At 36.4% G+C, this 21,143-nt stretch overlaps 1 protein-coding gene across 4 annotated transcripts in view; it reads right to left on the bottom strand.

The window, feature by feature from the left end:
• The window catches only part of GABRB2 (gamma-aminobutyric acid type A receptor subunit beta2), a 267,825-nt gene that overhangs the window by 244,082 nt on the left and 2,600 nt on the right, over positions 1 to 21,143 (bottom strand). For all 4 annotated transcript variants that reach the window (XM_070465737.1, XM_070465736.1, XM_020903345.2 and 1 more), the window contains exon 4: positions 20,666 to 20,733. In XM_070465737.1, the coding sequence (XP_070321838.1) occupies positions 20,666 to 20,733 (68 nt within the window). The remainder of the gene's footprint in view (positions 1 to 20,665; positions 20,734 to 21,143) is intronic.

Consider the following 21,143-nt stretch of genomic DNA (forward strand, 5'->3'; position numbering starts at 1 on the left):
TGTCCTGGAAAAGGAAATGGCAACCCACTCCAGTATTTTGCCCAGGAAACCCCATGGATAGAGAAGCCTGGCAGTTCTTGAGATTGCAAGAGAGTCAGACACGACTTAGCAACTAAACAACAATTTGCAATATGGGGCTAGCTTACAGGATTCTTTTCTCCTACAACTTCTCTCGCTCAGAAGTCGTATCTGATTTAACAACACAAAAGTTACAAGTCAACAAAGAAAGTGAAAATCGCTGTCATGTCCGACTCTTTGTGACCCCATAAGCTAAACAGTCCATGAAATTCTCCAAGCCAGAATAATAGAGTGGGTGGCCTTTCCCTTCTCCAGGCAAACTTCCCAACCCGGAGATCAAACCCAGGTCTGTCGCACTGCAGGCAGATTCTTTACCAGCTGAGCCACAAACGTGTCTCTGATAGTTCAGTTGATAAAGAATCTGCCTGCAATGCAGGAGATCTCAGTTAGATTCCTGGGTCAAGAAGACCCGCTGGAGAAGGGATAGGCTAACCAACCACTCCAGTATTCTTGGGCTTCCCTTGTGGCTTGTGGACACAACTGAGTGACTTTCACTTCTCAAGTCAACAAAGGAGTCATTAAATCCAGTAAAATGGTATAGTTTCTCCAAATTTTTGTAACACACATTGAGATATTTTCTAAAAATCTCAAACCTCATGTACAACTAAACTATTCTAGTGGATGGACTCAGAATGATAATTACAATTGTTCAGACTGACAAGCCAATGTATTTAAAAACCATCAAACCAATTATGATTTATAATTTACATAATGAAAGAGCTTGTATAGTTCTCAATATTGGTGATCAAGTCTATAGATAAAATTCATTGTCATATTTAGTAGTAAATCTAGCCAAGTCTTCACTCTGAAACAGGTGTTTGTGGCAATATTCACACACAGAGTGACAGTTACACTGGTTTTTCTGGTTGTTAACAGTTCTACAAACAAAACTAGTGTAGGTAACAGAATTTCAGCTGAGCTATTCCAAATTCTAAAAGATGATGCTGTTAAAGTGCTGCACTCAATATGCCAACAAATTTGGAAAACTCAGCAGTGGCCACAGGACTGGAAAGGTCGATTTTCATTCCAATCACAAAGAAAGGCAATGCCAAAGAATGCTCAAACTACCGCACAATTGCAATATCTCACACACTAGTAAAGTAATGCTCAAAATTCTCCAAGCCAGGCTTCAACAGTACATGAATAGTGAACTTCCAGAAGTTCAAGCTGGATTTGCCTCTTTAGAAAAGGCAGAGGAATCAGAGATCAAATTGCCAACATCCATTGGATCATCGAAAAAGCAAGAGAGTTCCAGAAAAACATCTACTTCTGCTTTATTGATTAGGCCAAAGCCTTTGACTGTGTGGATCACAACAAACCATGGAAAATTCTTCAAGAGATGGAGAGTACCAGACCACGTTAAATGTCTCCTAAGAAATCTGTATGCAGGTCAGGAAGCAATAGTTACAACTGGACATGGAGCAACAGACTGGTTCTAAATAGGGAAAGAAGTACATCAAGGTTGTATATTGTCATCCTGCTTACTTAACTTACATGCAGAGTATATCATGTGAAATGCCAGGCTGGATGAAGCACAAGCTGGAATCAAGATTGCTGGGAGAAATATCAATAACCTCAGATAAGAGGATGACACCACCCTTATGGCAGAAAGCAAAGAGGAATTAAAGAGCCTCCTGATGAAAGTGAAAGAGGAGAGTGGAAAAGCTTGCATAAATCTCAACATAGGAAAAACTAAGATCATAGCATCCAGTCCCATCACTTCATGGTAAAGAGATGGGAAAACAATGGAAACAGTGATAGACTTTATTTTGGGGGGCTCAAAATCACTGCAGATGGTGACTGCAGCCATGAAATTAAAAGACGCTTGCTCCTTGGAAGAAAAGCTATGACCAACCTAGACAGCATATTAAAAAGCAGAGACATTACTTTGTCAACAAAGATCCATCTAGTCAAAGCTATGGTTTTTCCAGTAGTAATGTATATATGTGAGAGCTGGACTATAAAGAAGGCTGAGCACCAAAGAATTGATGCTTTAGAACTGTAGTGTTGGAGAAGACTCTTGGGAGTTCCTTGGACTGCAAGGAGATTCAACCAGTCCATCCTAAAGGAAATCAGTCCTGAATATTCACTGGAAGGACTGATGCTGAGGTTGAAACTCCAATACTTTGGCTATCTGATGCAAAGAACTGACTCATTGGAAAAGACCCTGATGCTGGGAAAGATTAAAGGCAGGGGACGACAGAGGATGAGATGGTTGGATGGCATCACACACTCAATGGACATGAGTTTGGGCAAGCTCTGGGAGTTGGTGATGGACAGGGAAGGCTGGTGTTCTGCCTCCATGGGGTCACAAAGAGTCAGACATGACTGAGTGACTGGACTGAACTGAACTGAACTGTTCTCAACATGAAATAGGTCCTCTTGAACTATCTGTAATTCAATCATCCATATTTCAAGGAATAGACACCAGAGTTTAGATGTAGCATATGATGAAGGTGGCACTAATGGTAAAGAACCTGCCTGCCAATGCAGGAAATTTAAGAGAAGCAGGTTCAATCCTTGGGTTGGGAAGATGCCCTGAAGGAGGGCATGGCAATCCACTCTAGTATTTTTGCCTGGAGAATCCCATAGAAACAGGAACCAGACAGGACAAAGGGCTGGAAAGAGTCAGACATGACTGAAGTGACTTAGCACGCACAAGCACATGATGATAATTTGGCCTCCTATATTCAAATTTCTTATTTTCATAAAGTTACTATGTGCAAAATAAAATGGCATATATTAGGCAGAGCCTACTGCTTTAAATCTAAACTTCACTCAATAAGGTTAAAGGAAGAAATGAGCTCTTTAAGACTATACCTCAGTGGTCTTTGTGTTGGTTCTATTGGGCCAAGTAAATGAATCCAAAGTAAAAGACTGAAGTTGAAATGAAACAATCATTTTTAAAATGCTTACACTAATTAGAAATATAACAAACTGCGGAAAAAAATGCACAATTTTTTTACATACACGTTTTAAATATGTTAGCGATACCCAAGGCATCTCATGCGTAAATTGAAATGGAAATGGTGTTCTGGGTTGTAAAATTAAAAGATACCCCTTCTAAGGTGGTTACATGGCATGTGTTCTTTTGGCCAGGAATCAAAAGTAGTCATTAGATACAAAATCTCATTCTCAATAACCATAAAACTGAAAAGCAATGAATTTAACAAGAATTATATAAGGCCTATAGGAATAAATTCAAATGAAGTGTGCAAAACTTACACAGAGAAAACTAAAATTTTATAGAAGGACATAAAAGAATATGTATAAATGATGAGACCTAGTATGTTCTTCAATAGGAAGAACTAGTCCTATTAAGAAGTAAATTTCCTTACACATACCTTCATAAATTATAGTACAATTACAACCAAAATTCAAGTAGCATTATTTTTAACTTGCCAAAACTTAAAGATTGTATGAAGGCATAATTGCTTCATAACGGTTAAGTATAATTAAGTAGAAACACTATGACGGGAGATTTGTCTTCTTTTAATTTATAATTGACATAAAACATTATATTAGTTTTATTGTAAAGACAGTCAAAGTGCTAGTCACTCAGCTTGTGCCCGACTCTTTGTGACCCCATGGACTGTAGCTGCCAGGCTTCTCTATTCATGGAATTCACCAGGTAAGAATACTGGAACGGGTAGCCATTCCCTTCTCCAGGGGATCTTCCCAATTCAGGGATCAAACCAGGTTTCCCACATTATGGGCAGATTCTTCACCGTCTGAGTCACTGCGAAACCCAGGTAATAGAGTATCTGTACATGTTGCAAAATGATCTCCATGATAAATATACTTAACATCTATCACCACACATAGCTACATTTTTTTTTTTCTTGTGATGAGAACTTTTAAGATTTACTCTCTTGGCAACTTTCAATATGCAAAACAGTATTATGAACTATAGCCATCATGTTATAAATTACACCCCTATGACATTTATTTTAAAACTTTACACTGTATTTATTTATATAAAAGTCTGTATTTTTGACCCCCTTCACTTATTTCACCCATTTCCCAGTCCCTACCTCTAGCAATCCATCAATCTCAATTTGTTCTATCTATGAGTTTGTTTTTTATTTGATTTTAGATTCCACATAAAAGTGAGATCAAACAATATTTGTCTTTCTCTGATTTCTTTCTTTTTACATAAAGCTCTCAAGGTCCACCCATGTGGTCACAAATGGTAAGACTTTATTATTGTTAGTCAGAATAATATTCCATTGTATATGCATCTTCTATATATTTATATATCATGTTTTCTTTATCTATCCATCGATAGATAGATTTTTTTCCCATATCTTGGCTATTGTAAATAATGCTTCAATGAATATGAGGATATATATACAGGTAGGTAGGTAGAGAGAGAAATAGATAAAGTATCTTTCTAAGTTGGTAGTTCATTTCCTTTGGATAAATACTCTGAAGGGGAACTGCTGAATCATATGGTAGTTCTATTTTTAATTTTTTGTGGAAACTCCATACTGTTTTCCATAGTGGCTGAATCAATTTACGTTACCACCCACTCAACCCAGGAGTTCCCTCTTCTCCCACAACCTTATCAGCACTTGTTATTTCTTGTCTTTTTGATGACAGTCATTCTAACAGGTGTGAGATAATACTTCATTGTTGGAAATTTATCTTGATATTTAAAATCAGAATAATCAAAACCATATAGTGTTGGCACAACAATATAGGAAAATACTAATGAGGTAAATAAACAGAAATAAAAGCAAAGATCTAAGGACATATGAGATTTCTTATATGATACAGACAACATTTCAAATCCTTAGGAAAATAATGGATTGCATTAAATATTATTGTGACACCTATCTACCTATCTATGTTATCTATGCATATTCCTGCTTCAAAATTTACTCTAAATCACATTTCAAATGAGATTTGATATTTACATAAAAATACCTAAAATAACAAAATATGATTTGAACATTTTTTTTAATCTTATGGGACACAAGACTTTTCAAAATCTAAAAACTAAGATCAAAATCCATAATACTCTTTAGTACATCAAAAGATAGTATTCACAAAGTTATTACATAAGGAAGTATGTTTATAATATATGACAAAGGGTCATAACCTTAATACATAGGAAGTTCCAACAAATCACTAACAAAAAAATTCTTCTAAAGAGAAAAAAATTCAACAAATGACATAAACAGTTCAGAAAAGCACTGAAGCTTGTATATTACATATGTAAGATAGATGACCAGTGTAAGCTGGACGCATGAAGCAGGGCCCCTAAAGTTGGTGCTCTGGGACAACCTAAAGGGACGGGTGGACACATGTGCACCTGTGGCTGACTCATGTCGACGTGTGGCAAAACCACCACAATATTGTAAAGTAATTAGCCTCCAATTAAAATAAATATTTTTTAAAAGGCAATTCAGAGAGAAGAATACAAATGGCCTATAAACACAAAATTGTATTTGAGATGGTTGTTATTGTTGTTTAGCAGCTAAGTCATGTCCAACTCTTTTTTGACCCCATGGACTGTACCCTGCCAGGCTCCACGGTCCATTGGATTTCCCAGGCAAGAATACTGGGGCGGGTTGCCATTTTCTTCTCAAAGGGATCTTCCTGACCCTGACCCTGGGTCTCCTGCTTGGCAGGCAGATTCTTTACCACTGAGCCACCTCAGAAAGCCCATTTGCGATAGCTACCTGACAATAAAAATTTTAAGTGATACAGGGAATTACTAATTTCACCTTAGAGATTAACAAAGGTGGCAAGTAAGAATATCCTGAGGGAGATATCCAGGACTGGTCTGGGTGTGTGCAAGTGGAACTCACATATACTGGTGGTGTGAACATTGATTAATATTTTTAAGGAAGCATAGACTGACTAGAGTCTAGAGTGACTGACTCTAGTCTAGGCTAGAGTCCATGCAGTCACAAAGAATCAGACACAAAGGAGAGACTAGGCAGAGCACAACACAGCTCTGTATCAAAACATATGCATATAAATATATAAAATGCATCAAAATCTAAAATATGTATCATCCCGCTTTGGATTCCAGTACTCCTACTTATAATACTTTAGTGAAAAAATTGTTACAGTTGCATCAAATATGAATACACAGCACATTTTAATACAGCTAAGAGCGTGTGCTCAGTTGCGCAGTCTTATTTGACTTTGCGATCCCATGTAGCCCACCAGGCTCCTCTGTCCGTGGAGATTCTCCAGGCAAGAATACTGGAGTGAGTTGCCATGCCCTCCTCCAGGGGGTCTTCCCAACTCAGGGATCAAACCCAGGTCTCCTGCATTGCAGGTGGATTCTTTACCAGCTGAGCCACCAGGGAAACATTGAGGACAATGTCCATCAACAGAGGATTGATTTAATAAAGATGGTGTGGCCATATAGTGAAATTCTATACAGCCATTGGATGTTTTGTTACAGAAAAAATTTAGATAGCATCAAAAGATCTTCACAAAATGTTAAGTGTAGAAATAATATAAAACATTATGTATTTGCTGATTCTACTTCATGGACATGCATGCAAATTCTCAAGAAGTCTTGAGGTTTAGTGATCATTTTTCTACCAACATTTATTTCTGAGAGATATTAATAGAGGTCTGCACTTTTCACTATAGTTTATTAGTGATTTTTCTGTAATTACAGAAAGAAGTGATAAAAGCAATTCAGATTAAAATAGTCCATACTCTTAAGAAAATTATGTGACAAGCAAATGAACCTGCTTTACAAAGCAAACATAGTAAGAGGCTGGAAGTTACCTTATAGCTTTCATTTATTTTCTTCATTTTCAAAAGTAGAAACTCTGAATGAGAATTTAAGAAATTCTTACAAAGTTTTATCATCAGTGAAAATTCAGGACAAATTCAGAACTTCCCAGTCCTTGCTTTTGATGTAAACACTGACCTTTCCACAGTAACTATAGAAATAATCTCTAAAGAAATGTAATAGCATATTTTATTCTCAGGATTGCTTGCTTTGAAAACAAATATAAAACAGTAATTATTTTTAAATTATATATGTTCATATATTATACACTTTTTAGATATACATTATATACTTGGTTTAATTTTATTCATAGTTTTTATCAACTCAGTTGGACATTTGAAAGAGTAAAAAAAAAAAAAGGGATAAGAAATATTTTGTCTAAGCCAAATAGTTTTCCCAACTTTGAATAACACAAATCTATTTAAACTGAAGTCTTTTGAATTGACCTTGAAGTGCATCACAATTATTATTTCACATACATATGTTTCATCATTTTAATAAGTATTTTATATTCTACCTCATTAAAATAACAAGTAAGATATGAAGAGCTGATATTTTCTTGGTTCTAAAAATATCTGTATTAAATTTAATCACTCTAATTTTGTTCTTAATTCTCAGGATTACCAAATATATTTTTTCAGAGAAGAATTTTGCTTTGAGTCAGTATTGAATTCATTCTCTAATGATGAAAGATGATTTAAAACAACCAAGAAAAAGTAAATCATAATTTTCAATTTATCCACAAACCCTAATGATACTGAAACAGTAATAATTACTATTTTATTCCTAAACAACAGACTGTCTATTTTTGCATAATACAGATTTTATCCTTTAGGTTCTATTTGTTTCATTTTTTATAAGCTTCCCAAAGTCGCCTGGGAAGCTACAATGTAGACTATCAACAATTATTTTGAGAAATCATAATGGAGGCAGGTCCATTCAATTTTTTAAATTTCCCTTTCCTTTAACTTGAGAAAAATACAAAACAAACAGGATAGGAGACAAACTGGCTGGGCTCTAATTCCAGTTTCAGTACTTTTGAGCTATAAAACAAAGGAGGGCTGTAATGTGTTGGTTCTAGTTCACATACATCTTCTAATCCTCCGTTTACACATCTGTAAACTTCCCTGGTGTCTCAGAAGGTAAAGAATCTGCCTGCTATGGAGGAGACCCGGGTTCGGTACATGGGTCGGGAAGATCCCCTGGAGAAGGGCACGGCAACCCACTCCAGTATTCGTGCCTGGGGAATTTCACGGACAGAGGAACCTGCTGGGCAGACCCCAGTCCATGGGGTCACAAAGAGCAGGACACAAGTGAGGGACTAACACACACAAATTGTGATGACACTTCTTATTTCACAGAGGTTTTTGAGAATTACATGTGAAGTCACTGAGAAATTACACTTCATTTTAAAAACATAAAAATATATCCTGGTAATAAGTGAAAGGTATAATGCAATTATATCTTGGTTTCCATTGACTTTTTAATTAAACTATTTGTTTACAAACTATCAAATGCTTAAAAGAACAAAGAGAATCAATATACACTTTGATACTGTTGATTCCATATCACATTAATTCAAAAGGACTGTCCCTGATTATATACATTCTTATATGGCAAATCCTTGTTGCGTACTTTAAATGATATTCATTTATACTAAACAAAAACAAGAACAAACTATTTTATTTTTTTTAAAGGGCTTCTACTATTTCTCAACGATTGAAAATGATTACAAACTCCTCAAGGACAGGAGTCACATATGTCTATCTCTCCCTCCATCTCCGTCTCTGACTATTTTCTCATTCTCCCTCTAACAGCAGAAGGAGCATTTAATTTAATCAGGTTTTGGTCTTGCCATGATTGCACTATGGCGAACAACGAAACAGGAAAACCAGAGCTCCAGAACTGTGGCTATTTTTTAAAATGAGAGTATAAGCACTTGAGAGGTATTATACCCAAAGCTGGGAACTTTACAACCAGGACAGATTTCTAACATTTGCTACTTTGACTAACGCATCCTATGTAAAGAAAGTTTCATTTCTACCTAAGTGGTCTACCTGGCGCTGATCATCATACTCTGTTAGTAAAATAACAAGATAAAGCCATTTTAAAACATGGTTCTCAAAACTGGCTCATTAAATAGATAGAAAATTGGTTTCCAAAACCTAAAATCTCAAATAAAGCATCTAAAAAATCCAAAGGAAATAAAGAAACTCTATTTTTCATGTGGTCTATAATTCTACAGATCTTTCATTTGTAAGCTTGGCAAGTGCTTAAAATATTATGACTTTTAGAACAAAGGTATCATTCTCTAATGAATTCCCTTCAAAAAATGGTTTGCCGTACAGGCATACTAATGGGATTCAAGTAATGAGCATTCTTCCAAAACATAAGCCAGATGCAAATTTACACAGCCTAGCAGATCAGCCCTACCAGTGTCCAGAGAGAGTATTGGTTTAATAGTGCTTGAAAGAGGAATGGTTTACACAACTGACAGATGAGAGAACATTTCAAGAGATCTTCAACCTATTAACTCACACTCTCATTTGGCAAAAACAAAACCAAAAAAAAAACCCAAAAAATATGTATTTACAAAATCAATCTTTCTCTGTCTGTAGGTAAAGGGAAACAAAAAGAAAAGTTACTTAAATTTCCTTTTTTGGAGCACTGTGGCTTCAATTACAGTGAAAATACAGAATGATGATTTGATTCTACAATCTAATAACTTGGTTTACAGTCACAATTCTTTAACATTTCTGCTTCTTATTTTATGATAGCCTTTTAAATATCCTACAAATCATTTAAGATTAATATTTATAAATATTTCTTGAAAGATTTACAGTCAATGAATAGTCAACACCACAAGAATGAACAATTTTTAAAGATGATCTTTGTATATTTGTTTAAAACTCAGTTGTCTCAATGTATATTTTTTTGTCAATCCAGTTAACTTGCAGTCCCAGGAAGCAGGAAAATTCAATAGTTATTTTAAAACAAATGTTCCCTCCTGGAAAGCATGAACAGCACACTCTCTGAAACCTTATTTTTCCTATGTTAATTCTTCAAAAGTTTCAAGGGAGGAATAAATAGGCTACAGCCACAGGAAATAGAAGTCACCTTTGAATTATCTATATTTCAAGCCCTACTACCCAATATTTCCCACTAACAGAATAATAAGTTGAATCAAACAATCTTTAATTTTCCATTATTATTCACTACATTTATTTTCATGGAAATTTAAAAAACTCGAAGTATCAATGTGACTATGAGATTAAAAAAATACTTTAACTTTACACATTCTTATCAAATACTCTTTAGCTCTCTATTTTGGGTATGTTTTATAATGGGCATTACATATCGGTATATAGATAAACAGACATTCACTTATTGATAAAGTCAAGTCTGAGGTTCAGTTCTCATGATGCCACTATCAGTTCTACCTAAATTAATTTTAAAAAAAAACACACAGCAGAATAAAAAGCAACTTTTAGAGATTAGTTAGTTAAAAGAAAGGCATGTAAAAGCCAGCAGATAAACTTTAAAAAAAAATTCTAATTTGATGGTCTTAGATCAATCAGGTACTAAATTACTCATATGTAGAGAAGCAACCTCAAGATGGTTAATCACTGAGATCTTAAGTTGACACATAGTTCAAGCCATAAATAATTTGTAGGAAGCAACTTCAATGACATTTTGCCTACATGTAAATGTGTAATACTATTAATACTAACTAGTACCAATCAAATAGCTAACTTTTTAAACAAGAAAGAATAGTCAAAGAATTCTATCCTAGAATGTATATTAAAATATCAATCTTTCTGATATTTTCTAAGCCTCTTTAAACTGACATAACGATTATTAACTTATAGTACTCTGGGCTAGGTGCGCGTCCTTCCCCTCATTTCACAAATTGTGTTTGACCTTTTAAAATATAGAACTATGATTATTATCATCATTTGTGTCAAAAAAATTAGTAAGAAGGTTCCAAAGGGCATTTCATAAAAATGAAAATCAGATATGGAAAATGTTTTTTAATGCTCTCATTCTCATCCTTAATAAGTGACCCCTGCTTTCACCCTTCGTGAAGGTGCGACTCATCATTCATAGCAGCTACTCAAGAAATTTGTGTCTCCTCTGCAGAGCTGGCATGGTCTGAGGCAATTAAGCTTCACCATATGTAGTCATATCTTAGATGTGTACCCTGCCATTTCTATACACTTATATTAGCTGTGTGATCTTAGAAATTACACAATCCCTCCAGTCCTTATCTCTATACTTAATAAAAGAGGATGATGATACTATTATCTGATTCATGATACTATAGTGAACCTTAAGTGGGATAGTTATATGCACTGTTTATTTTTTCAGTATTATTATTGCTAACATGTAATAGCTTTCTTCACACTCTCTCCTCCCCACACTATCTCCTCTTACAAGACTGTTCTCCCTATTTTCCATCCATTCATATTACACTAATCCTTCTTGTTCAGCTCAGATATCCCTCTTTCATCAAGTCTTCTACAAATCTCACCTACTCTGACTACTTGGATCTTTACCATCACAAAAACCCATGTTATAACTAGACACTAGTTCTGTTTTCAAATTCCTTTATTTGGTGATTGTATGAGTTTCCACCTTCACTATAAAACTAGTGTTCCTCAAACAGCAGCCCTCAGACAGTACTTGTTGTCAGTCATACAGAGAGCTGTTAAGCATGTGAACTCCTGAACTCCATCCCAGATCTACTGAATAGACTCTGGGCACGTGCCCTGAAAATACAAATATTAATGCAAGACTCAGGCGATTCTGTTGCACAGAAAAGCCTGAGAATCCTTGTAAAAACCTGGATCTCAACCTTTGATTCCTGTACAACCAGGATACATCACTCTTCTCTCCCTCCATCTGAAACACTCTCGTCTCCATCAACCCTCACCTCCTTCTTCAGGCAATTAAGATCACTCTTGTCTCTAGAGTGAGCCTTAGGTCCAATGTAAGAATGATTTCATATCTTTACACAAAATGGTCGAACTGGCAAGGGGCTGGTTGAATAGCACTGGATGAATATTTCCTGGTAGCTGATATACTGCAGTCTTTCAACTACCCCCTCCAACAACCCCATATTTGTTGAGCATCTACCGTCAGACACTGTGCCAGGCACTGAAGATGCAGACCATGCCCCTACATTTGCACAGCTCAACGGCTCTTAATATTTCTCCATGGCTTACTCATGTATCACTTTTCTAAGATACACATAGATTCACCTTAAAAATTTCATTACTTTAGTTCTGGCTGTTGTGTTAGGAGAAAAGTTATTTCATCTTTAATTGCCCAAATAATTACTTCTAAGTTAAGACCTCTTGGCAGGTAAGTGGGCAGTAGGTGCCAAATTATACAGCAAGGAAAATGAGACTTGGCAGTAAAAACGTCTATAGAATGTTTACAAAATCAGCACTAGTAAGAGCCAATGGGTTAGAGACATGCCCATAGTCTTTCAAATAAATAGGGACAGAATAATATAAACCCATTTTCCTCTTTGTTTCATAAAATACATGTTTTGCAAATAAAATGTATCACTGGAAGCAACATGTAAATCTTGTGCTTGTATCTTAAAAACTCATTACCATCTACTTTCTCATTCTTCTTTTAACTATTTCAAAGTACTTTTTAATGTCATCCAACAATGTAAATTGATTTGGGAAAACAACTGAGTAATATCAGGCTAGAAACACAGTAATCAGTAGCTGTGTAAATGAGAGTCAAATTGATGTAGAAAATTTTAAAGTTTCCATTTATACATTAATCCACTTCTCTATTTCATATGTGATTTTCATGTAATTGTTAATAGCACATAAAAAAGAAAATTATATGCTTATTTTCAAATAACCTATAGGTAGAATTGTGACTAATAATCTACAAAATGTATTTTTAATTATTTTTTGAAATAATACACAATGAGTAAGAAAGAAAATGTCAATATACTTATATGCTTGTACATGTTTGTAAGATCGCCAAAAAAGAATATGAGAATACATATCAGTTTATACTGTTACTTATAGAGGTATGCATCTTTTTTTGGAGAAAGCATAAAACTATAAAACTACACATGATCTGTTAAGTGAAAATGCAGACTATAAAATTCTCTCTACAAAATAAGTGCAATGTGTAAAGTATGAATAAGCAAACAGACAGGAATTAGAAGCTGTTATAAGCAAATTAAAACAGCTTTAATGAAGTGATAGGGATGTGGATAATTTCTGCATTTCATATACGGTGATCTTTTAAAACTGACTGTGTCCCAATGTACCACCGAACATAAATGAAAATGGTGATTTAGTACAAAAGCCATTACTCAATGGCCCCAAACAGAGTGTGTGCTGGCCAGAATTAGCTGGCCCCAAATGCCAAGAGCACCAGTCACAAATAAATGCTACAGAATGAATGATGACAAAACAAACCAGTGCCCCACCACATTAGTACATTCATCAGTACCCCTGCCACAACGTTAAGTAAGACTTTCTCTGATTTACATTTTTAAGATTTGTTTATTTTTAATTGAAGGATGATTGCCATGCAGTGTTGGTTTTCGCCACACAGAGTATGAATCAGCCACAGGCGTACATAGGGTCCCCTCCCTCTCGAGTCTCCCTCCCACCTCTCACCCATCCCACCCCTCTAGGCTGTTACAGAGCCCTGGTTTGAATCAGAAATTCCCAAGACTATTTCACCATGAGGTGGGAGGAATCATGCTCAAGCACACTTTGAGATACTTCTAAAATATGCAACTTGAGATATTTCTATCTTCCTTCTCTTGCAGAGTAAGCTCATAGTCAGATTTTTATTTCATGTCACAGTCAAGCAAGAATACTGTTTAGGGTCCTACAGAGCAACAGCAAAGGACCTGCCCTAAGAGTTAACTGCGAGAAAATCAGTTATAAACTGCCTATTTCCTGTGAAATTCATTACAAATAGATGAATAAGTTTTCTTGAAATGTAATCTCTATAATGAACTTCATCTATATTGTGTGGGACAGATGGAGTAAAGATTCAGGAAGAAAAGAAAAACAGCCACTTTTAAGAGAACTATTCATAGACATGATTTATCAGAAATCACAAAAATGTGATCTCAAAGGGAAAATTCAATTGAAAATGAGGTCTTGATAATAAAAGAAAAAAAAGGAAAAGGGTCTTTTCAGCTAGTGTCCATCCAAAGCTTAAAACCACTGACATGGTTTACAGTTCTTGAACTTAATCAGTTGACATTTTGTGACAAATTTTGGGATTAATGGTTATATGACATATTCTACTTGAGCAATATGACAATTATTGGACAAGTTAATAGTACACATTCATAAGGAAAGAAATTATGACATACGTGTGTTCAATAGATATAAAGCATAAACTTCTCAAGGACAGGAAACCAATGCTCATATTTAATACCTGCTGAATAAAGTACCTATTTGAAAAAATCATTTTAATGAAATGAAGAATTCTTTCAAAGTAGAGAGATTGAGCAGTAACAGTAGCATCCTGTATAGGCTTAGTTTATCTGACCCAACCACTGCTTCCAAGAAAAAAAAAAGGAATAAAAACAAATAACTACAACAAAACAGAGTCCATGAGGAATGAAAATATATATATATATATATATATATATATGGATACATATATATATATATTTTTTTTAAATGATACCTTGCTACATCTAAAAGTGCAGTACAGTCAGAGGGCTAAGATTGAGGGATGATAAAGTCAATTATATGCTAGCTGGGTGCCCTTGAATAAGTCACTTAATCTCTCCGGGCCTCAAGATCCTGTTTTACAAAAAGGTGGACAGTTGCCATACCACTGTTTTTATAGGACTGGATGAGGCAACATATACCAGGAGGATACCTGCACAAGTTAAAGACTCAGTGAGTAATAACTGTGATTGTTTTCTTATGTTAGTGTTGTGATGCTAGAAAATGTTGGGTACTCCACAGGAGGAAGAGGAGAAGGGGAGAGAAGGTTAAGCAGGAGAAGGCAAAAAAAAAAAAAAAAAAAAAAAAAACCCACAACAGCTTGCTAAAACTGGGCAGGAGAGTCAAGACATAATTTACTCAGAATGAAGCCTGGTCAGTGAGCATTCACACCTCCTTCACCTTACTTCTCATTCCACCACCAACAACCTCCCGTTTTATATCTGCAACCTACTTCCTTCTAGGCCTACTCCTCCTACAAATGACTTTTTTTAGCATTGCCCTCTCCTCACTCAGCTTCAGATCCATACTTTTCAAAGGTGTAGTCTTCACCCACTGAAACTCCTCTAGATTTGTTTACCAGCATGCTCCTATTACTATGTCAGGGAGACAAGTCTTAGAACTTACTTCAGCTGATCACGGTGGCATGTGACACAGATGACCAGTTCCTTTTTAAACTCTCTTGTGCCTCAGCTTTGAAGAGATTATCTGCAGGTCCTCCAACTAACCCTCTGGCTGCTGCTTAGCTGTTTATTAATCTTTATGGGCTCCTTTTCAGCATTCCACTGCTTAAATTATAGTGCTCACCATATAGTGATCTCCATTCTTAATAGTTATCTCACTTTCCCTTTAGAATTGTATCCATTTACACAGCTATAACTACCACTTACATGTTGACAATGTCCAAGTTCATGTTGATAGTAATGATGTCTCGCTAAGCTCTAGACCTGTATTTTCCAATCTCCATTTGGATATTCCATGTGTGGGGAAAAGTCAGAATTTCTCAAATTGAACTCGTCTGCCCACACACCTCATCGCCTATCCCACCTGCAACCTGGCTGCTCTCTCCCCATATCAATAAATGATCCCATCAGAATCTTAGGATTTTCACCAAGTCCTGTCACTTCTGCCTCATAAATGCTCTAATTTTGTATCTTCTCTTTTATGTCCCTGTCTCCATTCATCTATTCTTTCTGGATTTTTGTAGTGATTTTCATCTCATATCCCAACCTTAGGTCTTGCTCCACCTTCCACACTTAAAAAGCTTCTTCCTTAACTAAGAATCTGTTCAAGCAATTCTCACAGTGACATCCCTTCATGGGTCCCTTTGGCCTTTAGAACAAAATATAAACCCTTCTGCAAGCTACAAAAATTATCTTTATAACTTGACCACCACTTATGATCTCAATACCAACTCTTATCACCTCCTTACCCCCACTCCCAAATCAAGCATTTAAAGCTACTTGCAAATCCTTAATCCCATTTATTTTTCCAGTTTTTTCTCCTATATGACAATCTTTCTGCTTGGAACATTTTCCACAGACTTCTAAACCCCATTTTTACCTAGTAATTTCTATGTGATACCTCAGAATTCTATATTCCTAATATGTGTATTTCTGCTTTCAAAGAACTCAATGATCCTACATTCTTTTCACATTTCTTTCACAATTCCTTTCACATTTCTTGATCAAATAGTAATTTAAACAGTGCCTTGAATTTAATGACTATAATTCTATGCTCTTTCTCTCCACATATATGATACTGTGTCTAGTGAATAATAATGATTTACTCTTCTAAAAACAAATAGTTCACCCAATATCTGTGGCATTCACTGCGTCAACCAACCAACCAATCACTGGATAGAGAGCAAAACCACATGGAGATAACACAACCTCAGCATGTTGTTTTAGTTGTTAGGTCATGTCCAACTCTTTTGCGACCCCATGGACTGCCTGCCAGGTCCCTCTGTCCATGGGGTTCTCCAGGCAAGAATACTGGAGTGGGTTGCCATGTCCTCCTCCAGAGGATCTTCCTGATCCAGAGATGGAACCCGCATCTCCTACATTGGCAGGCAGATTCTTTACCACAGAGCCACCAGGCAAGCCCATAACCTTGGCTACATGTATTTTATACACACAAATTAAGACACCAGAAGATGTTTGTAACATATTAGGCAATTTCAAATATCAAATACCAAGTGAATGGTGAAATCAACATGGGATAAAGAAATGCATGGGAAATACACACCACTAAGTACTTAACTGGCTACTCATAAAAATTTTTAGAGAAAATCCTTATGTTAAACCTAAGTGCAACAGGAGCCTGCAGTAGAATTAACAATAGTGAACACCAGATATTAAGTTTTATGAGGTCAGGGAACAAGTCATTCATGTTCACTACTCTGTCCTTAAGGCCCAACACATGGATAGATCATAGTAGCTGCTAAATAAGAATTTGTGTCGAACTGAATTTTAAACTGTGCAGCTGGTGATGCAAGAAAACATCTGTTTTAAAAAAAAAGGCAGCACTTTTTGCCATTCACCATTCCATAAAAAGGTAATTTGTATATGTGTTTACTAGAATTCTTTCCTCAAAAGTGAAATATTGCTTCACTCTTCGGTTGGCAAATGTGTTGTTTCAAGATGGAGAAGAATCTGCTTTAAATGAAGAGAAAGCTATTTCAGTCCATAATCCTTCAGAGCCAATTTTGGATGTTAAAACGCATTTTCATCAAAGAATCTTAACAAAAAGATTCCTGCCAATTTAACCAAGACATCTAAAAATGTTTCAAGCTAAAGCCAAGCTTTCTGCTCAGGAACATTCTAATTGAGATCATGTTCTCTTCCAAAGTCCTTCCATTGGGTCAACAGTCACCTGAGTCACAGGGCTGAGTAACAGACCATGATCACCCAAGAACTCACAACTGCATTTCATTTAGGAATTCCGCATTTTTCTATATTTATGCTGGGTTTCAAGTCCTGAAATTTCTTTGTACCCTATAGAGCTATTATAATAAACCAAAGCAGAGACACATGTAATTTTGACTTATACGTTAATTTGACACATCCATTTCCAATATATGGAAACTGAGACCATATATAAATGATTAATTTATATAAACTATTAATATAAATCATTAATATATTAATAATATAAAGTATTGACCCAAGTACACTTAGGGCAGACGCTGGGACGGATACTGGGTCTCCCCTGTTTCCTACATAAGCTATGTTCATGGAACACCAATACTTTCACTTGCACCATTGTGTCAATTCTGGTAGTCACCTGAAATACTTAAAATGGGACTATTATTCCTTTTTAACAGGTGAAGTAATCAAGCTCCATCGAGCTGTCAATTCCCTCAGGTTGACTGATCAGCAGAAGCAAAACCTGTATTCAGGTCTTTCTATCATTGTCTTCTACTAGGAACACCATTGACAAGGGCTGTTTTTCCTTTCAATACAAATGAGGTAATTTGGGTACCAACCATTCTTCAAAGGAAGATTCGCTATAATCAAAGAGAGTTACGAGTACCAGAGGTTGCAGGCCATAAAGGACAATGAGGCAGAAACATGTGTGTTAATCAATTTTGAGGTTTCACTTAAATAATCAACCATTCTTTCAAAGCTGAATCCATTCAAAAGATACTATCCCTTTTAGACTTGTATACAGTGGGCAGTATGCCATAAACATCTTCTTTTATGCAGACATTAGGGATGAAATTTCCCATCTGTTGCTTCAAATCAAATAACCATACTTAAAAAATAATATCCAATGTGACAAAATTTTTCTTTGAAGGATTAATTTAAAGTCATTATGACTGTTAATCATAAAATGTTAATTTTTAGCAAGTAAAACTGGGTCTGGACAAGTCCACGTGTATTAGCAGTAGGCTAAGAAAGGAATCTAGCATGGAATTTTTAACACTTGGTTCTAATCATTAATGCTGCAGTACTGGCCTATTTACAACCTGACATTTGTTTTTGCACTTTCAACATCCCATGACTTTGATGCAACAGTAAATAGCTTTAAGAGATGACACCGTGCCTTAGCTGGGTCTGTATTTTGACTAGCAAGTCTTGGCATCATGTCCAGTTCTGATACCTCTCCCAAATGCTACATGCTGGTGAAAAATGAAAAAAAAAACTTAAAAAAATGCTACTGTTTTTAAGCCATTTGGGAATATAACAGGTCTAAGTACTTAGCTAACTTATACATCCAAGTTCTACTGCAGCAACTTCTAACAACTACATCATTGTTTCTTTAGATTCTTAATTTTTTAGATTCTTAAATATTTCTTAATTTTCCCATAAAGTCCCACTTTTCTAATGTTCTGAAGAGGAAGGTGACAAATTAAAATGTGGGGGAAAAGAGCATAAATAAATAAAAATTCAAAAGACAGGACACATAGAACTACACTTGGTTTCCATTATCTCTTTTCAGCCACACAATTTCGATTTGATTACCTAGGATTTAGCAGGTATCCATAATAGGACATTGATATTTTATGGTAAAATTCAAAATATAAACTGATAAAAGACCTCTAAAATCTCCCAAAAGTGAGTATTTGTATATATGAGGAGTTAAATAGTTTCCCAAGATATGTTCTATACCTACTCAGCAGATTCTTATAATGTGTGGGAAGTCTGTGCTTCTAATCATCCAACAGTATCTGCAGTCTGTGTTTATATCCTGTTATCATAAAAAAACTTTACCAATAATCAAAATATAACAAGATAAATGTTGTTACGAACATCACTGAAAGAGCTGCATATTCTCTGAAGTAATGACAGATGTTTCATAAGCTTGTGATAGCTCAGGATTTCCACTGAACTTTGGACATTGTAGAAGGTTGGGCTGGTTATTTGGGCTTCCTCTATAATTTGACTTCTGGAGTGATGAACATTTATATTATGTTGAAAACATATCCACTACCCAATATTTGGCTCTCTTGAGTGAACTAATAAGTGCCCCAACTGTCGAGTCCTGATGGCTGGCTTAGAACTGTTCTGCTTAAAATATCACACACTAGACCCTCTTCTTTAATAATACACCCCATTTTCAGGCAGAACTACACTACAGCACATTCTTCTGAAATGTGCTGTATGCTATCAGGACTAAAGTAACACTGGCATCTTACATTCAAATGTGGCCACTCTAGAGAGACTTTCCCAAAGACCAACACGTCAAAAACACAGAGTAGAAAAGTCTCTGGAGAAAAGGCCTAAGTAAACAGGGGTATCTGGGCCACTTGACATTGTCTTGTCTGCAGTGCCCCAACATGGGCAGCAGGGGGCGCTCCTGCATGAAGCAAACCCTCCCCTCCCCCCAAGGGCTCCCCAAAGGGGAAGAGGGTTTTTCTCTTAGCACTTGCCCCAAGTCCAGGGAGGAAGCAAGTAAGGAGTGCTGCTGTCCATAAGTCACACACGCTTTGAATACCATTGCAGAAGTGACCAGAGATGATACATGGGTCTGAGCGTGAGTTTTGAAAACCAGCTGGTCAATTTTTATTTTTATTTTTTCTATTTTGCTGTGCAAGAAGGGTTAAAGGACCAGGTAAGCAACTGGCAGGGAATGGGGCTTGCCATCAGCTGTAAAGACAGCATCTCCCAAAGCAACAAGTGGTTATCAGCACCTGAGGGTCATTTTTTAAGCCTCTCTGCTATAGTTTAGTTCCCAGGTTACATTCTCGGTGAAATGTCAAATCAAGCACCTCCCTGTTTCTCCCCTCTTCCCTCTTTCTCTGAGCATACCCCAAACTCAGAAAAATCACTTGATGAAGCAGATTTTTCACTGAACCTTAGGAAATATGACTTCTTCAGGGGTTCTCTTGCATGTGGCTATGTTTTGCAGGTGAGTATGTGATGCATTTTACACCCTCTTTGCCAGGTCCCACGATCTCAAATCAGATTGGAAAATCCCTTAAGGACCAGAAACAGCCAGCTCTGAAATCTCAAAAACAGTGCCTTCACCGCACTTCATACACATACTCAATGCACACCCCACCCCCACTGGCTGGATCCTTTCTCCTTCCTGTCCCCAAATGAAGGTCTGTGAAGACACAGCTATAAACCTTAATACTCACCATATTGACTTCAGAAACCATGTCGATGCTGGCAATGTCAATGTTCATTCCCACTGCCACAGGGGGACCTGAAAACCAAAAGGATCGGCCACGTGATTTCTCAGAACTTCGTGCATTCTGAGCAAGAGTAGTCCCCAGGCGTGGGCACGGGACAGTCCTCCCCAAATCCCTCCCCACTGCTAACCCTCAAATTCTTCAAATCTCTGCTCCTTTCATTTAAGAAAAGGGTGGCAGGTAGTTCTCTGAGAAATGCACTATTAAACAGGCATGCACGTGCCCCGATGGGTGAGGGATTCCAGCTCTTCTACATATGCAGATGTCTCAGCATAAGAATACACACAACCCACAAAAGCACCTGAATCCGGCTGGGCTGGACTAGCTCAAGGGAAATGTTGTATAAACCACTGAAACCCCCTTCTTATTCTTCCCACCCCCTACCCGCTTCAGTGCAGGTTTTAACTCTTTGAGATTTGTTAGA

Source organism: Odocoileus virginianus, chromosome 3 (assembly GCF_023699985.2).
Source record: "Odocoileus virginianus isolate 20LAN1187 ecotype Illinois chromosome 3, Ovbor_1.2, whole genome shotgun sequence".
NCBI classification, from domain to species: Eukaryota; Metazoa; Chordata; class Mammalia; order Artiodactyla; family Cervidae; genus Odocoileus; species Odocoileus virginianus.